This window comes from Pogona vitticeps, chromosome Z, assembly GCF_051106095.1.
Source record: "Pogona vitticeps strain Pit_001003342236 chromosome Z, PviZW2.1, whole genome shotgun sequence".
Classification (NCBI taxonomy): Eukaryota; Metazoa; Chordata; class Lepidosauria; order Squamata; family Agamidae; genus Pogona; species Pogona vitticeps.
In genome coordinates this window covers 958560-975548 of record NC_135799.1, presented here as the reverse complement: position 1 = coordinate 975548, position 16989 = coordinate 958560, and the positions used below count along the sequence as shown (strand labels likewise).

The 16989-nt window shown below is 42.1% G+C and overlaps 2 protein-coding genes across 4 annotated transcripts in view; one reads left to right on the top strand and one right to left on the bottom strand.

The window, feature by feature from the left end:
* LOC144585059 (uncharacterized) overlaps positions 1-15311 on the top strand; it is a 31504-nt gene extending 16193 nt beyond the window's left edge. The window contains exon 3 of the mRNA XM_078382509.1: positions 8511-15311. Coding sequence (XP_078238635.1) covers positions 8841-10910 — 2070 coding nt within the window. The 5' untranslated portion in view covers positions 8511-8840 and the 3' untranslated portion in view covers positions 10911-15311. The remainder of the gene's footprint in view (positions 1-8510) is intronic.
* LOC140702922 (uncharacterized) overlaps positions 1-16989 on the bottom strand; it is a 354469-nt gene that overhangs the window by 49654 nt on the left and 287826 nt on the right. The window lies entirely within an intron of this gene.

Genomic DNA, 16989 nt, shown 5'->3' with positions numbered 1-16989 from the left:
AGAATATTAATAGCTAGGTTCTGGAAAGACAAAAATGATATATAGAAGATTGGTATAGTGAAGTATGGGACCTTTATTAAATGTATATAGACATTACAGTGGTGCCTCGCTAGACAATGATAATGTGTTCCACTGAAATCGCTGTTTAGTGAAATTATTGTCTAGCAAAAAGCAAATCGTCGTCTAGCAAAAATAGGTTTGCGAAGCAGGGACCAAACATTGTCCAGCAAAATTCCCCCATAGGAATCACTGTTTTGCAAATCGCTATAGCGTTCGCAAAAAGCCAATGTCTAGCGAAAAAACTGTCATGTGGAGTAACTGACTAGCGAGGCACCACTGTAGTTTGTTAGTTAGTAGGTTTTATTATGTATGTTTTTTACTGTGTTTTATTACTCATGTAAGCCGCCCCGAGTAGACTTTGTCTGAAGGGGCGGGGTATAAGTTCAGTAAAAGTAAAGTAAAGTAAAGGATAAATTGACTATTGAACTCAAAATAAAAAGAGGGGAAATAAATTCTAACAATTTTATGATATTTGGGGTACATTTGTGGAATTTGTGTTAGTGAAAGGAAGGGGGAAAGCCTCTAAAGAATACTCTACACAATTTTGGAGAGGTAGTCCATAATTAAAATATTGTTAAATGGAGTCCCGTGGGTATGGGGTGCACGTTAGAATTTAGTTTATAATAAGAACTTCTGTATTATTTGTTTTGTATGCATTTGAAATGGGTCTTGCACACTCAGTTCCTTTTCTTCCAGATGGTTTTTCTATCTTGACACCCCTCCTAAATAAAGTTTTGAACATTCCTGTTCTACTTGACAAAACTACATGTCTTCCTTCTGGAAGAGGTTTTGTGATGAGGTCAGTATTTTTTGTCTTTACCAGGGTAAAATTCAACTTTTACTTTTCCCTCTTTTACAGTGTGCCTTCCATCACCGTACTTTGTACATATGTGTTTGCTTCTACCTTTTACACTTGTATTCACAAATAAACTGAAACATGCCGTGTTATCCATAAAAATAGACAAAGGCTCAATTACATTAACATTTAATTATTTAAGTAACTGTTTGTTCCACACTTTGTTGTTGTTTAGTCATTAAGTCATGTCCAACTCTTCGTGACTCCTTGGCCAGAGCACGTCAGGCTCTCCTGTCTTCCACTGCCTTCTGGAGTTTGGTTAAGTTCATGTTGGTAGCTTCAGTGATACTGTCCAATCATCTCATCCTCTATCGTCCCCTTCTCCTCTTGCCTTCACACTTTCCTAACATTGGGGTTTTTTCCAAGGAGTCTTCTCTTCTCATGAGATGGCCAAAGTATTGGAGCTGCACTTTCAGGATCTTGCATGGATGCTGTCACCATCTGCAGTGATCATGGAGCCAAAGAAAGTAAAATCTCTCACTGCCTCCATATCTTCCCCTTAGAACCCATTGGGCCTAGAGCTTGAAGGTGATGGAGAGAATCCCTGTGATGCCAAGCATACAATGACCAATGTCTCAGGAAATGAAGTTAGTATGCAATCTCATTATAATTCAGTTAGGCCATCTTCTCCCTTTCATTTAGTGCCATAATTAGCTCGTGGCTTGGGGAATGAGTCTCCACCTCCTCAGCTATCCGACTTGGAAGATCCCATGTTTCGGCATAAGAGACCCGCAATCAAATTTTTATCTTGGAATATTGCGGGCTGGTAGATGAAGGCCTCGGATCCTGCCTTCATAGATTATATCAGTAACTTTGACATAATTCTACTACAAGAAACGTGGTCTTTAAATGATCCAGTGTATGCCACAGTTATGTGGCATATTCCCTTAGTGCCTTGCCCAGCGATGGAGGAGGTCGGCCCAAGGGTGATATGGTCACTTTCCTATCAACAAAGCTACAAGCAACAGTAGTGGCATGGAATTGCCACTGCCTTGACACTGAAGATTGCTACATGTTTGCTATTACTTATTAATGTTTATATTCCTCCACAACAATCTTGTGTGATGACGACTTGTGGATTAACCTAGAGTACTATGTTGAGCATTTAACACAATTGTATCCTGATGCTTCTATAATAGTCGCTGGGGATTGCAATGCCAGGATCTGTACAAATGATGAGACACTTTCTGCATGGTTCAATGTGACCTTCCCAGAACCTATTCTTCATCCAAATTTTAATCACAGGCTATTTAAAGATTGTGGCTGTAACTATGCCGGTCTATGCTTGATGTATATGATCAATAATTCAGGTTTATCCCTTTTAAATGGGTGCATAACCAGTGATAGACCTGGTGAATTTACCTTTGCCTCTTCCGCAGGTGCTTCCACAATAGATTATGTTTTAGTTTCCAGGGACTTGATGGATCGAATACAGTGGTGCCTCGCTTAAAGGGTACCCCGTTTAATGACGAATCCATATAGTGATTAAGTTTTTGCGATCGCAAAAGCGATCACAATGCAATGTTTTAGATGGAAAAAATCGCTTTGCGATGATCGGTACGCTGTTTCGCTTACCATTTTCGCATAACAATGTTTTTCCAACAGCTGATCGGCGGTTCCAAAATGGCTGCGAGTTAAAAAAAATGGCCACCCACTGGGTTTTTGTGCCCATTCCTCACTTACCGGGCAGTGAAAATGGCGGCCATATGGAGAATTTTCACATAAAGATGAGTTTTTTGCCCATAGGAACGCATTAAACAGGTTTTAATGTATTCCTATGGGCTCTTTTATTTTGCATAGCGATGAATCCGTATAGCGACGATTTTAGCTGTACGGATTATCGTCGCTATGCGGGGCACCACTGTACATGATTTTAACGTAGTATATCGTGCAGAAAGCAACCATCACTTTTGTTTTTAAACATCCCTTTTAATAATTATAACATGTTTCCGGACCTTGTTTCTATAACACCCATTGCAGCCACTACAAGAGGGGCCCGCATTAAGTGGTCAGAAGAATTGGATGCATCTATGAGACAGCTGCTGTTTTCAGAACCTTATTTATACAGTGGTGCCTCAACGAGCACCCCGTTTAACGATGAATCCGCATAGCGATTGAGTTTTTGCGATCACAAAAGCGATTGCATAATGATGTTTTACATAATATAAAAATTGCTTTGCGATCATCGTGGGGAAGCGCTTCCCCACGATCATCCCAAAGGCCCCACTGATCAGCTGTGTTGCAAGGGGTGGAGAGAGAGAGCCCCAAAGCACAGGGGAAGCCAGCTTCGCAGGTCTTTCTCGGCCAGGGTGGCAGCGCGGTGCCTCAGTCTTCCTGCCCAGGCTGGAGCTGCGAGGGGGGGGAGAGAGAGAGGGCCGGGGGTTTGCAAAGCTGGCTTCCCCCGCGATCTTTACAAACCCCCGCCAATTCGGCATGCTCTCTCCCCTCGCAGGTCCAGCCTGGGCAGGGAGACTGAGGCACTTTCTCGGCCAGGGTGGCGGCGTGGTGCCTCAGTCTCCCTGCCCAGGCTGGAGCTGTGAGGGGAGAGAGAGAGCGCGCTGAATCACCGGGGGTTTGCAAAGATTGTGGGGAAGCCAGCTTTGCAAAACCCCGGTGCTCTCTCTCTCCCTCCCTCCTTGCAGCTCCAGCCTGGGCAGGGAGACTGAGGCACTGCGCTGCCAACCTGGCCGAGAAAGACCTGTGCCTGCAGAAGGTCTTTCTCAGACAGGATGGTGGTGCGGTGCCTCAGTCTTCCTGCCCAGGCTCGAGCTGCAAGGGGAGAGAGAGCCCTGAAGCACAGCTGTTCAGTGGGGGTTTGCAAAGATCGCAGAGAAGCCAGCTTCGCAAACCCCTGGTGCTCTCTCGCTCTCTCCCCTCGCAGCTCCAGCCTGGTCAGGGAGACTGAGGCACCACACCGCCACCTTGGCCGAGAAAGACCTTCAGGTCTTTCTCGGCCAGGGCGGCGGCGTGGTGCCTCAGTCTCCCTGCCCAGGCTGGAGCTGCAAGGGGAGAGAGAGAGAGCCCCGAAGCACAGCTGATCGGTGGGGCCTTTGAGATGATCACAGGGAAGCGCTCCCCGGGGATCATCTGAAAGGCCTGATTTTCACACAGCTGATCGGCGGTTCCAAAATGGCCGCCCACTGTGTTGCCTCGCTTTAGAGGCATCTAAAATGGCAGCCGGATGGAGGATTTTCGCTTTAAGCTGAGTTTTTCCCCATAGGAACACATTAAACGTTTTAATGCGTTCCTATGGTTTTTTTGCCCCGCATAGCGACGAATCCGTATAGCGATGATTTTTTCGGAATGGATTATCGTCGCTATGCGGGACACCACTGTATTTCAGTAATTTAATTACTTCTCTAAGTTAAGTGGAACCATTAGGGCTTTCACACTAAGCTAGGCTCAATGTCTTTCCTTCTAAGCTTCTGGAGGGAAGATTTCGAGGTTTGCCTGCATCAGATTGTCTCTGCCCTTGTAATAATGATAAGGTTGAATCAGTTGGTCATGTTCTCCTTTTCTGTTCTTGCTATCGGGATCTTCGTATGGAGCATTTATCACCCATTATTTCGAAATCTCCTGGGAGATCAGAGGAGGATTATGTGCAGTGGCTACTCTCAGACAATACCCCTTATATATCAAGACAAGTGGCCAAATTCTGTGCAGCAATGGCTGTTCATAAACAGATGTTTTGGTACATGATTTTAGATGGATAATATGTTTTTAATATAACACTGCCTAAAGTTTTACCAATATTAAGGATATATGATGTTATTAATTGGAAAGAAGGGGTTGTTTTATCACGTTTTAATTGAATTTTATTATCCTGCCCAAAACAATAACTGTATGTGTCTATTTTATACTGTTTTGGTTTTACTAGTCTTAGATCGTAATAAAGTACTACTACTACATATCTTCCCCTTCTATTTGCCAGGAGGTGATGGGACCAGTGGCCACGATCTTAGTTTTTTTGATGTTGAGCTTCAGACCGTTTTTTGCACTCTCCTCTTTCACCCTCATAAAGAGGTTCTTTAATTCATCCTCACTTTCTGCCATCAGAGTGGTATCATCTGCATATCAGAGGTTGTTGATATTTGTTCCAGCAATCTTAATTCTGGCTTGGGATTCATCCAGTCTGGCCTTACGCATGATGTATTCTGCATATAAGTTAAATAAGCCGGGGGGGGGACAATATGGAGCCTTGTTGTGCTCATTTCCCTACTTTGAATCAATCAGTTGTTCCATATCCAGTTCTAACTGTTGCTTCCTGTCCCACGTACAAGTTTCTCAAGAGATAGACAAGGTGGTCAGGCACTCCCATTTCTTTAAGGACTTGCCATAGTTTGTTGTGGTCTACACAGTCAAAGGCTTTTACATAGTCAATGAAGAAGTGGGTGTTTTTCTGGAACTTTCTTCAACTGGAATGCCATCACTTCCACTGGCCTTTTTTGTTAGCCATGATTTCTAAGGCCCATTTGACTTCACTCTCCAGGATGTCTGGCTCAAGGTCAGCAACCGCACTATCTGGGTTGTCCAGAATATCTAAATCTTTCTGGTATAATTCCTCTGTGTATTCTTGCCACCTCTTCTTGATGTCTTCTGCTTCAGTTAGGCCCCTCCCATTTTTGTCCTATATCATGTCCATCTATGCACAAAATGTTCCTTTCATATCTCCAATTTTCTTGAACAGATCTCTTTTTTCCCATTTCTAGTTTTTTCCTCTGTATCTTTGCACTGTTCATTTAAGAAGTTCCTCTTGTCTCTCCTTGCTATTCTTTGGAAGTCTGCATTCAATTTTCTGTAACTTTCCCTATCTCCCTTGCATTTAGTTTTCCTTCTCTTGCTATTTGTAAGGCCTCATTGGACAGCCACGTTGCTTTCTTGCATTTTCTTTTCTTTGGGATGGTTTTTGTTGCTGCCTCCTGTACAATGTTACGAGCCTCTATCCAAAGTTCTTCAGGCAATCTGTCCACCAAATCAAGTTCCTTAAATCTGTTCTTCACTTCCACTGTGTATTCAGAAGGGATTTGGTGATAGCACCTGACTAGCCACATGGTTTTTCCTACTTTCTTCAGTTTAAGCTTGAATTTTGCTATAAGAAGCTGATGATCAGAGCAGCAATCAGCTCCAGGTCTTGTTTTTGCTGATCGTATAGAGCTTCTCCATCTTTGGCTACAGAGAATATAGTCAATCTGGTTTTGGTATTGCCTATCTGGTGATGTCCATGTGTAGAGTCACCTCTTGTGTTGTTAGAAAAGAGTGTTTGTGATGACCAGCTTGTTCTCTTGATGAAACTCTATTAACCTTTGCCCTGCTTCATTTTGAACTCCAGTGCCAAACTACCCTGTTGTTCCTTTTATCTCTTGGCTTCCTATTTTAGCATTCCAGTCTCCTGTAACAAGAAGAACATTGTTCTTTGGTGTCAGTTCTAGAAGGTGTTGTAAATCTTCATAGAATTGGTAAATTTCAGCCTCTTCATGCATAAACTTGGATGACTGTGATTTTAAAGTTCTGCCTTGGATTTGTATTGAAATCATTTTATCATTTTTGAGATTATATCCCAGTACAGCTTTTCCCACTCTTTTGTTGACTATGAGGGCTACTCCATTTCTTCTACAGGATTCTTGCTCACAATAATAGGTGGCTCGGGGAAAGCCAGGAGGCAGGGCAAGGCCTGGGTGCTCTCGGCGGCCCTCCTCCCAGCGGCGGCGGTGGATATGGAGGTGAGGGGTGGCTTGGGGAGAGCCAGGAGGCAGGGCAAGGCCCAGGTGTTCTGGCGGCCCTCCTCCTGAGCCCTTGCTCGCCCGCTGCCCAAGAACGCCCGGTTTCTCCTGGGCTGGCTGGCTGGAGGTGCTTTGCCATGATCGGTTCTCTGCTTGGGGAACTGATCATGGCAAAGCAATGCTTTCTTAACAGCTGATTGGCGGTTTTGTAATGGCCGCCCACTGTTTTCTGGGACAGATTCCTCGCTTAAGAGGCACCGAAAATGGCCGCCCCTATGGAGGATCTTCACTGAACGGTGAGTTTTTGTCCAATAGGAACGCATTAAACAGGGTTTAATGCGTTCTTATGGGTTTTTTTGTTCCGTTTAGCAATGTTTCCGGATAGCGACATTAATCCTGGAACGGATTAACGTCGCTATGCGGGGCACCACTGTACATAGTCACTGCAGCTAGAATTCTTTATGCCAGAAATTGGAAAAGTCCGACAGTACCGAAAGAAGATCTTATAGAGAAGATACGGTAAATAGCAGAAATAGACATTTTATCAGAAGTGATGAAGGACTGTCCTCTACAAAAGGCAACTGAAAGATGGGACTTATTCTGCAAATGGTTTGAGTCATCAGACATCGTTTGAAGAACATGCATTAAAATGAGAACTTAAAATATATACATTTTAAAAAGAGTATTTTGTCCCCAAATAAGGGGATAAGTGGGAATCTAGGGTTAGAAGCTTCCCCACGTTTGTCCATTTCTGGACCTTCTAGGTTTCACTCAGCTTAGGGTTCAAAGGCTGATGAAACTGGGATTTAAAGTTGGCCCCTTCCCCTATTGGAATAGCACCTTTAACATGGTGTGAGTGGCTTATCTGATATGGTGGGAGTGGTGGAATCATTTTAGCACTTAATCTTGTGTTTTAGATATTTTTGACAATTTTTTAGAACTTGCCATAGTTTCCATCAGAAGTGGCACATGGAAGAGGCAGTAACTGTATTTTGGAAGGGTGCTGTTCTTGAGGTTAACAGTGGAAACTTTTCCCCTTTGTTATTTTGCTTAGCCAGACAGGGCAACAAAGATGATTGGGAATGAAGAGGACATTTCTGACATCTCCCGTCGTGCAACTGCGAGTCCCCTAGCCATGATGTCAGATGATAGAATCATTTGACTTTGAAGGGTGCTATTAGTCTATCATGTCCCATTCCCTGTTCAATGCTATCATATCCAAATAGGAGAGAAGGGTCCAAATTAATTCCAAACCACCAATAAAATTCATGACCTCTTCATATGCTCTAGGTCGGCCAAGCCACTCACAATTTCTCATGAACTACCAGGGTCCTTCTTCTCTGTTGGTGCTCCAGTCTCGGAAGTGGCTCTGCCCTTCCGTGCCTCCTCCAGCAGCTGACCACTCTGATGAAGCACGACAAGGATTCTCCCCACTAAACTAATGATTGGTTGACTGCAAGGAAGGGCCAGCAGAGCTCCATTCTGGATTGGCACACTACTGGAGAAGAAGCAGCCCAGCAGTGCACAGTGAGACATGACTGGCCCAGCTGGCCTGTGGGGTGTGGGAGAGATTATGTGCTGCATCTCTAATTCTGTGCAAATGAATTTCGTCGGATGGGGCCCAAATTAATTCAGGCCCATCTTTAGGAAAGAGTTCTATTATGTCTCTTCTCTGAGGCTTCTTTTCTGAAAGCTAAATATGCCCAATGCTTTCAGTCTTTCTCTGTTGGCTTTCAGTTTTCAAGATGTTTGCAGAATGTCTGCTTTGTAATCTCCTCCATATATGGATGTCAAGCTGACAGGTCTGCAGTTCCCTGGCTCCCCTTTTTGAACATAGGACTCCTCTTTCTTCTCTTTGTTTTTCTCTCCATCAGGTGAATAAGAGGACAAGTGGAATTCTGTGGAGGCAGTCGTTCTTTCAGTGTGGAAAAAAATTACTGTGAAGGACAAAAAAATTGACACACTTAAAAGGCAGAAAAGGAAAGAACGGAAGGCAGAGAACAAGAGGGGAAAAGAAATCTCCAGCTCTTCCTACTGATGTTGATGCACTTCTGATCATCTGAAAAAATCAACAGGGAAAAGGAAGGAGAAAAGGTTCCCTGGGCATATAAACATTCAGGGGTGCCTCAGATGACAATAGACTTCACAAGGTCCACCCAGAGGAGAAACAAAGTAAATGCACTGAACAAGGAAAGGACTACACAATGCAAAGTGAATGTACTTCAAGTGAAACATCCCTGAGAGGTGAGAGACAGTACAAATGCCTACAGTGTGGAAAGAGCTTCAGTCAGAACTGTAGGCTGAGTTCACATCAAAGAACTCACACTGGGGAGAAACCACATAAATGCATGGATTGTGGAAAGAACTTCAGTCATAGCAGTCACCTCAGTTCCCATCAACGCACACACACAGGGGAGAAACCATATAAATGCATGGAATGTGGGAAGAATTTTGCTCACAGTAATAACCTTCGTACCCATCAGAGAACTCACACTGGGGAGAAACCATATAAATGCTTGGAATGTGGGAAGTGTTTCAGTCAGAACAGTTCCCTGAGTTCTCATCAAAGAACTCACACAGGGGAAAAACCATATAACTGCATGGAATGTGGAAAGAGCTTCAGTCACAACAAGAGTCTGAGTTCCCATCAAAGAACTCACACTGGGGAGAAACCATATAAATGCATGGAATGTGGAAAGAGCTTCAATCACGGCAAGAGTCTCAGTTCCCATCAAAGAACTCACACTGGGGAGAAACCATATAAATGCATGGAATGTGGAAAGAGCTTCAATCATGGCAAAAGTTTCCGTTCCCATCAAAGAACTCACACTGGGGAGAAACCATATAAATGCATGGAATGTGGAAAGAGTTTTAGTCAGAGCAGTTCCCTGAGTTCTCATCAAAGAACTCACACAGGGGAAAAACCATATAAATGCATGGAATGTGGAAAGAGCTTCCGTAAGAACACTCACATGAGTTCACATCAAAGAACTCACACTGGGGAAAAACCATATAAATGCATGGAATGTGGAAAAAGCTTCGCTCACAGCAAGAGTCTCAGTTCCCATCGAAGAACTCACACTGGGGAGAAACCATATAAATGTATGGCATGTGGAATGAGCTTCAGTCGCAGCAGTGCCCTGAGTTCACATCAAGGAACACACACTGGGAAAAAACCATATAAATGCATGGAATGTGGAAAGAGCTTCAGGCAGAATGGTGGCCTGAGTACACATCAAAGAACTCACACTGGAGTGAAACCATATAAATGCATAGAATGTGGAAAGAGCTTCAGTCAGAGCAGTCACCTGAGTAACCATCAGAGAATTCATACTGGGGAGAAACCATATAAATGTGTGGATTGTGGAAGCAGCTTCATTAATAGCACTCTCCTGAGTTCACATCAAAGAATTCACACTGGAGAGAAACCATACAAATGCATGGAATGTGGACAGAGTTTCAATCACAACGGTTCCCTGAGTTCACATAAAAGAACTCACACTGGAGAGAAACCATATAAATGCATGGAATGTGGAAAGAGCTTCAATCAGAAGAATAACCTGACTACCCATCAAAGAACTCACACTGGAGAGCAACCTTATAAATGCATAGAATGTGGAAAGGGCTTCAATCAGAAGAGTTCCCTGAGTTCCCATCAAAGAATTCACACTGGGGAGAAACCATATAAATGCAGGAAATGTGGAAAGAGCTTCAATCAGAACAGTTCCCTGAGTTCCCATCAAAGAACTCACACTGGAGAGAAACCATATAAATGCATGGAATGTGGAAAGAGCTTCAGTCACAGCAAGAGCCTCAGTTCCCATCAAAGAACTCACACTGGGGAGAAAGCATATAAATGTATGGAATGTGGAAAGAGCTTCAGTCATTGCGGTGCCCTGAGTTCCCATCAAAGAACTCACACTGGAGAGAAACCATATAAATGCATGGCATGTGGAAAGAGCTTCAGTCAAAGCACTCACCTGAGTAACCATCAAAGAACTCACACTGGGGAGAAACCATATAAATGCTTGGAATGTGGAAAAAGCTTCAATCAGAAGAGTTCCCTGAGTTCCCATCAAAGAACTCACACTGGCGAGAAACCATATAAATGCCTGGAATGTGGAAAGAGCTTCAATCAGAAGAGTTCCCTGAGTTCCCACCAAAGAACTCACACTGGGGAGAAACCATATAAATGCTTGGAATGTGGAAAGAGCTTCAGTCACAACAGTTCCCTGATTTCACATCAAAGAACTCACTTTGGGGAGGAACCATAGAAATGCATAGAACGTGGTATGCACCTAGCGTTCCATCTGCTGTGCTCGGTCCTGGATGATCACACCTGTAGCAGCCTTGAAGGGAGCAGAATTCTTCTGTATTGGACCTAAAGCCTGCTTGATACCGTCGTACATTCCCTTGATGTTACCTGTGTCTGCTGCTATCTGTATCTGAGAGCAGAGCTGATGCCAATAATCGTTGGAACATATCCTGGCAGCCTGTTGGACTTTGCTACCAGCAGCTTGAAGAGCCTGCAAGTTGTACTCACTAGGACAGGCTTTGTATTCTGCAAGAGCTCTCCTCTTATTCTCAATGGCTGGCATCAGCTCCTCCGAACAGGCTTCAAACCAGTCTGCCATCTTCTTGCCAAATGTGGACAAGGCGGTGTTATAAACAGAATTCTTGAAATGTTCCCATCATTCAGGTGAATAGCATCAGCTCGGCCTGGAAGAGTTTCCTCAAGCTCTTGGGCAAATTCTTCCACTTTTCTTTGATCAGGGTGGAGAAAGGCCCCACTAACAGCTAATTGTCCATGTTAAATACCAAGAAAATATCCTGGAAAAAGCTCACAAAGATTTATTTGGAGCACACATGGGTGTCTCTTGCACTAAGCAAAGGGTTGCACAGAATTTTTATTGGCCAGGGATGGGGAAGCAAATTAATCAATACTGGCAAACCTGTGATACTTGCTAGAAGCAAGGTACTGGATGTCACAACCCAGCCTCCGTAAGGAATGCTTGATTAGTTGAATAGAGAGCTCCAGGTGTCTGGGTCCTCCTTATCAGCTTGAGCAGAGTCTGAATGACCCCAGCTAGGACGTACTGCAGACCCCTTCCAGAAGTCTGTTCTATATATATAAAAAAAACACTTTTTTGCACTATAAAATCCTTTTTGGTTTCTTGAACAGCAACGTCTGATGCTACAGAGAGGCTATGTAGTCATTTAGAATGACCAAAGCTCAATGAAATGGACTCTCTAGCCATATGTGTGGCCTGGCCTCCCCTGCTGGGAAAAGGCTGCATCAGACGTTGCTGTTCAAGAAACCAAAAAGGATGTTATAATTAATCTTTTTAATTGAAAAAAGTATACAGATTTACAGAATATGCAAAAGCATCGCAATAAGACATTTCCAAGGATTATTACAGTTACAATCCAGGCATTTAATTCCCTTTTGGTTACAAATCTCTAAAAATCTCTAATAGCTTCCCTCAGTGTAGGTAAAAGGCACAAAGCCCCCCTTTCTTAGTGTTCGTCAAGTCTCTACATCCCCAAGTCCTCCGTTAGCACAAGGCATCAGGAAAAAGACCTAGAAAAATCTTTGGTTCCTCAAAAAGAAGGGAAGGAACAAGGAGGATCCTCTGCACATGGCAAGAGTTCATTTTTGTATATGTTAAACTCCTCCTGTCTTCTTTGTCTCTCACGATGTCATCCAATCACGGCACAAGATGGTTGATGAATTCCCCTCCTCTTCTTCTCACGAGAGCGCAGGTGTTGTTGCTCTGCTTCAGACTCTCCTTAGTCAAAACAAGTGTCGGGTCTTCTTATCTGGTCTTAACTGCACAGCCTGGAAGAAAACATCCTCACAGTCCTACTCAACAACATTCCCATCATGCAAAACCATTCTTACACAGAACCAATTTGATTCCATTTTACAATCCATAGGACTACATAATCCATCTTTATTACATGATTTAAACCACTTATTCATGATCATGACACACCCTGGGAATTCCAAAAATTAGAAACTGTAGCGTTTCCGTTTTTGGTCTAAAATAATAACACATTTAAGCATGTTGGGTTACATAGTTCAGCTTAGTAACTAAATTGCATTATGTTAAAATACACTACATCATTAAAATCATTACATTACAATTATGCATATCATTTAGCAAAGCACTGAGGTAGGGAAACATTCTAACAGCAGCATTTGAATACAAAACATTTAGTTAGGCATCTTCACTAATATGGGGAAAATAGAAAAAAACAATTAGTATTGTAGAAACATCAGTCAGTTAACTGATAATACTGGCAATACATCTGATTATATCATCAGGAAAAAACTTAAAATGCACTCAGTTACATCAATAATGATCTATAATCATTATACCATGAAAGCAGTATACCAACACAAAAATCATTATGTTAAAACACTCTTAATCAGTAAGATAGAATAAAACACTCTGTGTATGCTCAAGGACTTTCAAATACATAGTTCGAGGGAAACATTAATAAATCAGAAATCCATCATTTTAACTATCTGTCACTTCTGAATCTCCACAATACATTCTGGAAAGGCTGTCAGCATGACTGTCTTCCCTTAGGCAATTGTTGAAGGACAAAATCGTATTCTTGCAACATATTGTACCAGCGTAACAATTTCTGGTCATGAGACTTCATTCTGTTCAACCAAGACAATGCACATGTATGTGTCTGCAAGGTAAATTTATTTGCTTCCAGGTAAGGTTCAAAAAGACATGTGGTCCATAAAACTGCATAGGCTACTTTTTCATGTTTACAGTAGTTTTTCTCATGAGGCTTCAGTTCACTGATGCCATAAGCCACTGGATGAGATATCCCATCATCCCCATTCTGTAACAAAACAGCACCAAGCCCCACTCCTGAAAAATTTGTTTGCAGAACAAAAGGCATATCAATATCAGGTAGTTTCATCACTGGTTCATCTAGGAGTCTACGTTTCAAGACAACAAAAACATCTTGACATTCCTGTGTCCAATTTATCATGACAGTTTTCTGTCTCTTTAGAAGCTTTTTGATTGGCAAAACCATTTCACTATAATCATAAATGAGTTCCTTGAAATGATCAATCAATCTGAGAAAAATTAGGACCTGATCTCTTATAATAGGAACAGGCCAATTTTTTATGGGTGCAACTCGAACATCTGAGGGTTGATTATCCTCTTGACCAATCCAGTGTCTCAAATACAAAACTCTTCCTTTGATCCACTGACACTGTTCACCTTTGACTTTCAAACTAACATTGTACAATTGCCACAATACAAATTCAACATGTTCATGTGGTGCACAAAATTATGACTAGTAATCACAATATCTGTCAAATAAGCATATGCAAAAGGAAATGCCTGTAGAATTTCTTCAGCAACTTTCTGAACAGTTAGGCTTGCATTTTTTAAATCAGGTGGATTTTTTTTTTGAAACGGTAAGTTCCAACGTGGCTGACAAAAGTAGTTTTGTCTCTCGAATCCTCATCTATCATTATATGGAATAAACCAGCTTGGACTTTCAAGACTGTTACAAATTCAGCTTTAGCAATTATTTCTGTTATAAATTCCACACTTGACAAGGAATAACAATATGATTTTGTGATCTGGTTCAACTGACCGAAATCTGCTTCAAAAACATAATGAGATTACTTTTCTCTGGGCACAATAATCAGAGGATTACTCCGTACAGATTGGCTAGACTCAATGATGTCCATTTTCATCATCTTTTGAATAGCAATTTCAATACATTTCAGGTTAGTCCGTTCAGTAAATTCAGGACTGCAAGTTACAGGTGCATGGTTACCTGTGTCAATTATATGTTTCACTACATTTCATGTACTGGGCTCATAACTGGACAGGGACATCTTCTCATGAGAACGCAGGTGTTGTTGCTCTGCTTCAGACTCTCCTTAGTCAAAACAAGGGTCTGGTCTTCTTATCTGGTCTTAACTGCACAGCCTAGAAGAAAACATCCTCACAGTCCTACTCAACAACATTCCCATCATGCAAAACCATTCTTACACAGAACCAATTTGATTCCATTTTACAATCCATAGGACTACATAATCCATCTTTATTACATGATTTAAACCACTTATTTATGATCATGACACTGGAAATGACAAAGCTAGAGCTAAACTATGCCCATTGCCTGTTATCTCAAACCCCTTTCCAATGTTTAGGTCTGGACCTGGTGGGACCCCTACCCAGGGTGACCAGACGGGGAAATAAATATTTTATCCATTATTGATTTTGCCACCAGATACCCAGAAGCATTTCCTCTAAGAAACATAGACACAGAAACTGCGGTGGATGCATTAATTAGTTATATATGTGTGACGATTGCCCAAGTCACTCATGAGCTGATTTGCATGATCCTATGAGAGGAATGGAGAGGCAGAATCAGCAGCTACATGAGGTTTGGTGGGAGAAGGAGGAGTCAGATAGGGCTGGTTAGACAGAGAGAGGGAACAGATGCCGACAGATAAAGCTGGTTAAGAAATTAGGTAGAGAAGGTGGTGATGGTATAGCAAGAGAAAAGAAGTATGTACTGAGAGAACTGTTGATGATTTTCTTGTGTATAATGTTCATCTGAGAAACTTCTGTTATTATTCAGTCTGCTTCACTTCAATAAATAAGTTCTGTTTCTGTTCACAAGTCAAGTGTTCAGACAAACGTCACTTGCCTTATGGATTGAGGTAATCCACTAGTGGCAGTGAGAGGAAAATGTGACTTGAGCCTTTGTGAGGGAAAGACAAGCAGGGGCCACAAGGGTGAATGCCACAATTGGTGTCCAGCAGCAGGATACGAAATAATCCACTAAAGCAAATGTTTAAGAGTGAATTTTCTGGAGTTGCGGGTACCTTTTAGTTAGAGGTCTATGGTGAAGAAATGGGTGACCTGCTAGAGCTTTCTGAACATGGATCTGGGGGAACTAAAGATAGGGAACCGACTCTAAAGGGAAAATAATTTTTTATTTCCTCAGGATTCGAGAGACCCAGTGGGCTAGCTTGAAATCCAAGCCTCTGAGAAATAAGGGAGCATTGATGGATAAAAAGTGGAAGCCAGGGTCAGAGCAGATGAGAAGAGATAGGAAAATAAAAAGCAGAGGCTTGAAAATAGAATTTCCTTTGTGTCTGGAGGCAAGGAGGTTGTCTCAGACCAAGAAACATTGTGTCTTTTGTGTGAAGCCAGAGAAAGTGTAGCCATCTTTAGCTGCCAATTGAGAACTGCATAGTACCCTAGAAAAATACTGGGACAAGAAAACAGCACTAAAAGTGTTTTTTTTAAAAAGGCCTGACTAAGTCAGCAATAGAAATCAATCTCTTTTATCAAGAAAGTACATACTTAGGCCACCCAAAAGAACGAAAAAGCCAGTAATGGAGGAAATTGATTCTCAAGAGGTTGAGGGAATGGGAATAAAATTGGAAACCCTCAAATTCAGAGTGAGGAAGAACCTGAGGGACCTCTATCGATTGCCTCAGAGAATGTGTCCTAAGCTCCCAAGATTTTGAAAAATGGAACAGGAATTCAGGCTTAAAGAATTGGAGATCAGAGAGAAATCTAAGGAACTAGAAATTAAAGCTATAGCTGAAGAGAAAGCTCAGGTGTGGCTGAAGGAATTAGAGATAATGGAGAAAGATAAGGCCAGACAAAAAGAAATAGATTTTGAAATGGAGAAAGAGCCAGAGAAAAGGGGAGGGCTAAGGCCAGACAAATGGAATTAAGACAAAGAGAAATTGAATGTCAAATACAGATGAAACAATTAGAAGCTGCTCAAAAATGACAATAACAACAACAACAACAACAACTCTAGTGAGGAAAATCTCTAAAAAATCAACCTAAAGAAATTTCCCCAATATAGGAAAGGAAAGTGCCCTGAATTTTTCCTGATTTCATTTTACAGAGCATGCTGGGACTTTGAGATTAAGGGTGATGAAAGGATGCGATGTTCGCCCTCATTGCCCCTGCTTGTTTCCCCAAACACAGAGCTCACAAGGTACCTCAGCACGCCCTCTGATACGCTGCCACCAATTGATATACTTTATCAACCTAGTTTACTTAGAAAAGACGAAGGTCCATCCAGTACTGATGTTTCAACAGAACAAGTTTATTAATTACAGATGGTTGCTGGAATAATTCATAAGCATCTTCTTTAAGATTTATCAATCATCAATATTAACCTTCTATATTAATTATCATAGGTTATACTCTAACCAATCTCTCCTTAGACCCCCCCAAACAATCTTTTTCTCTCTGATTCCAGACTCAGACTGACTCACTCCCCTCTCAGGCTCTGCCTTTTTCCACCTCCTTTGGCCCCGCCTCTTAATCA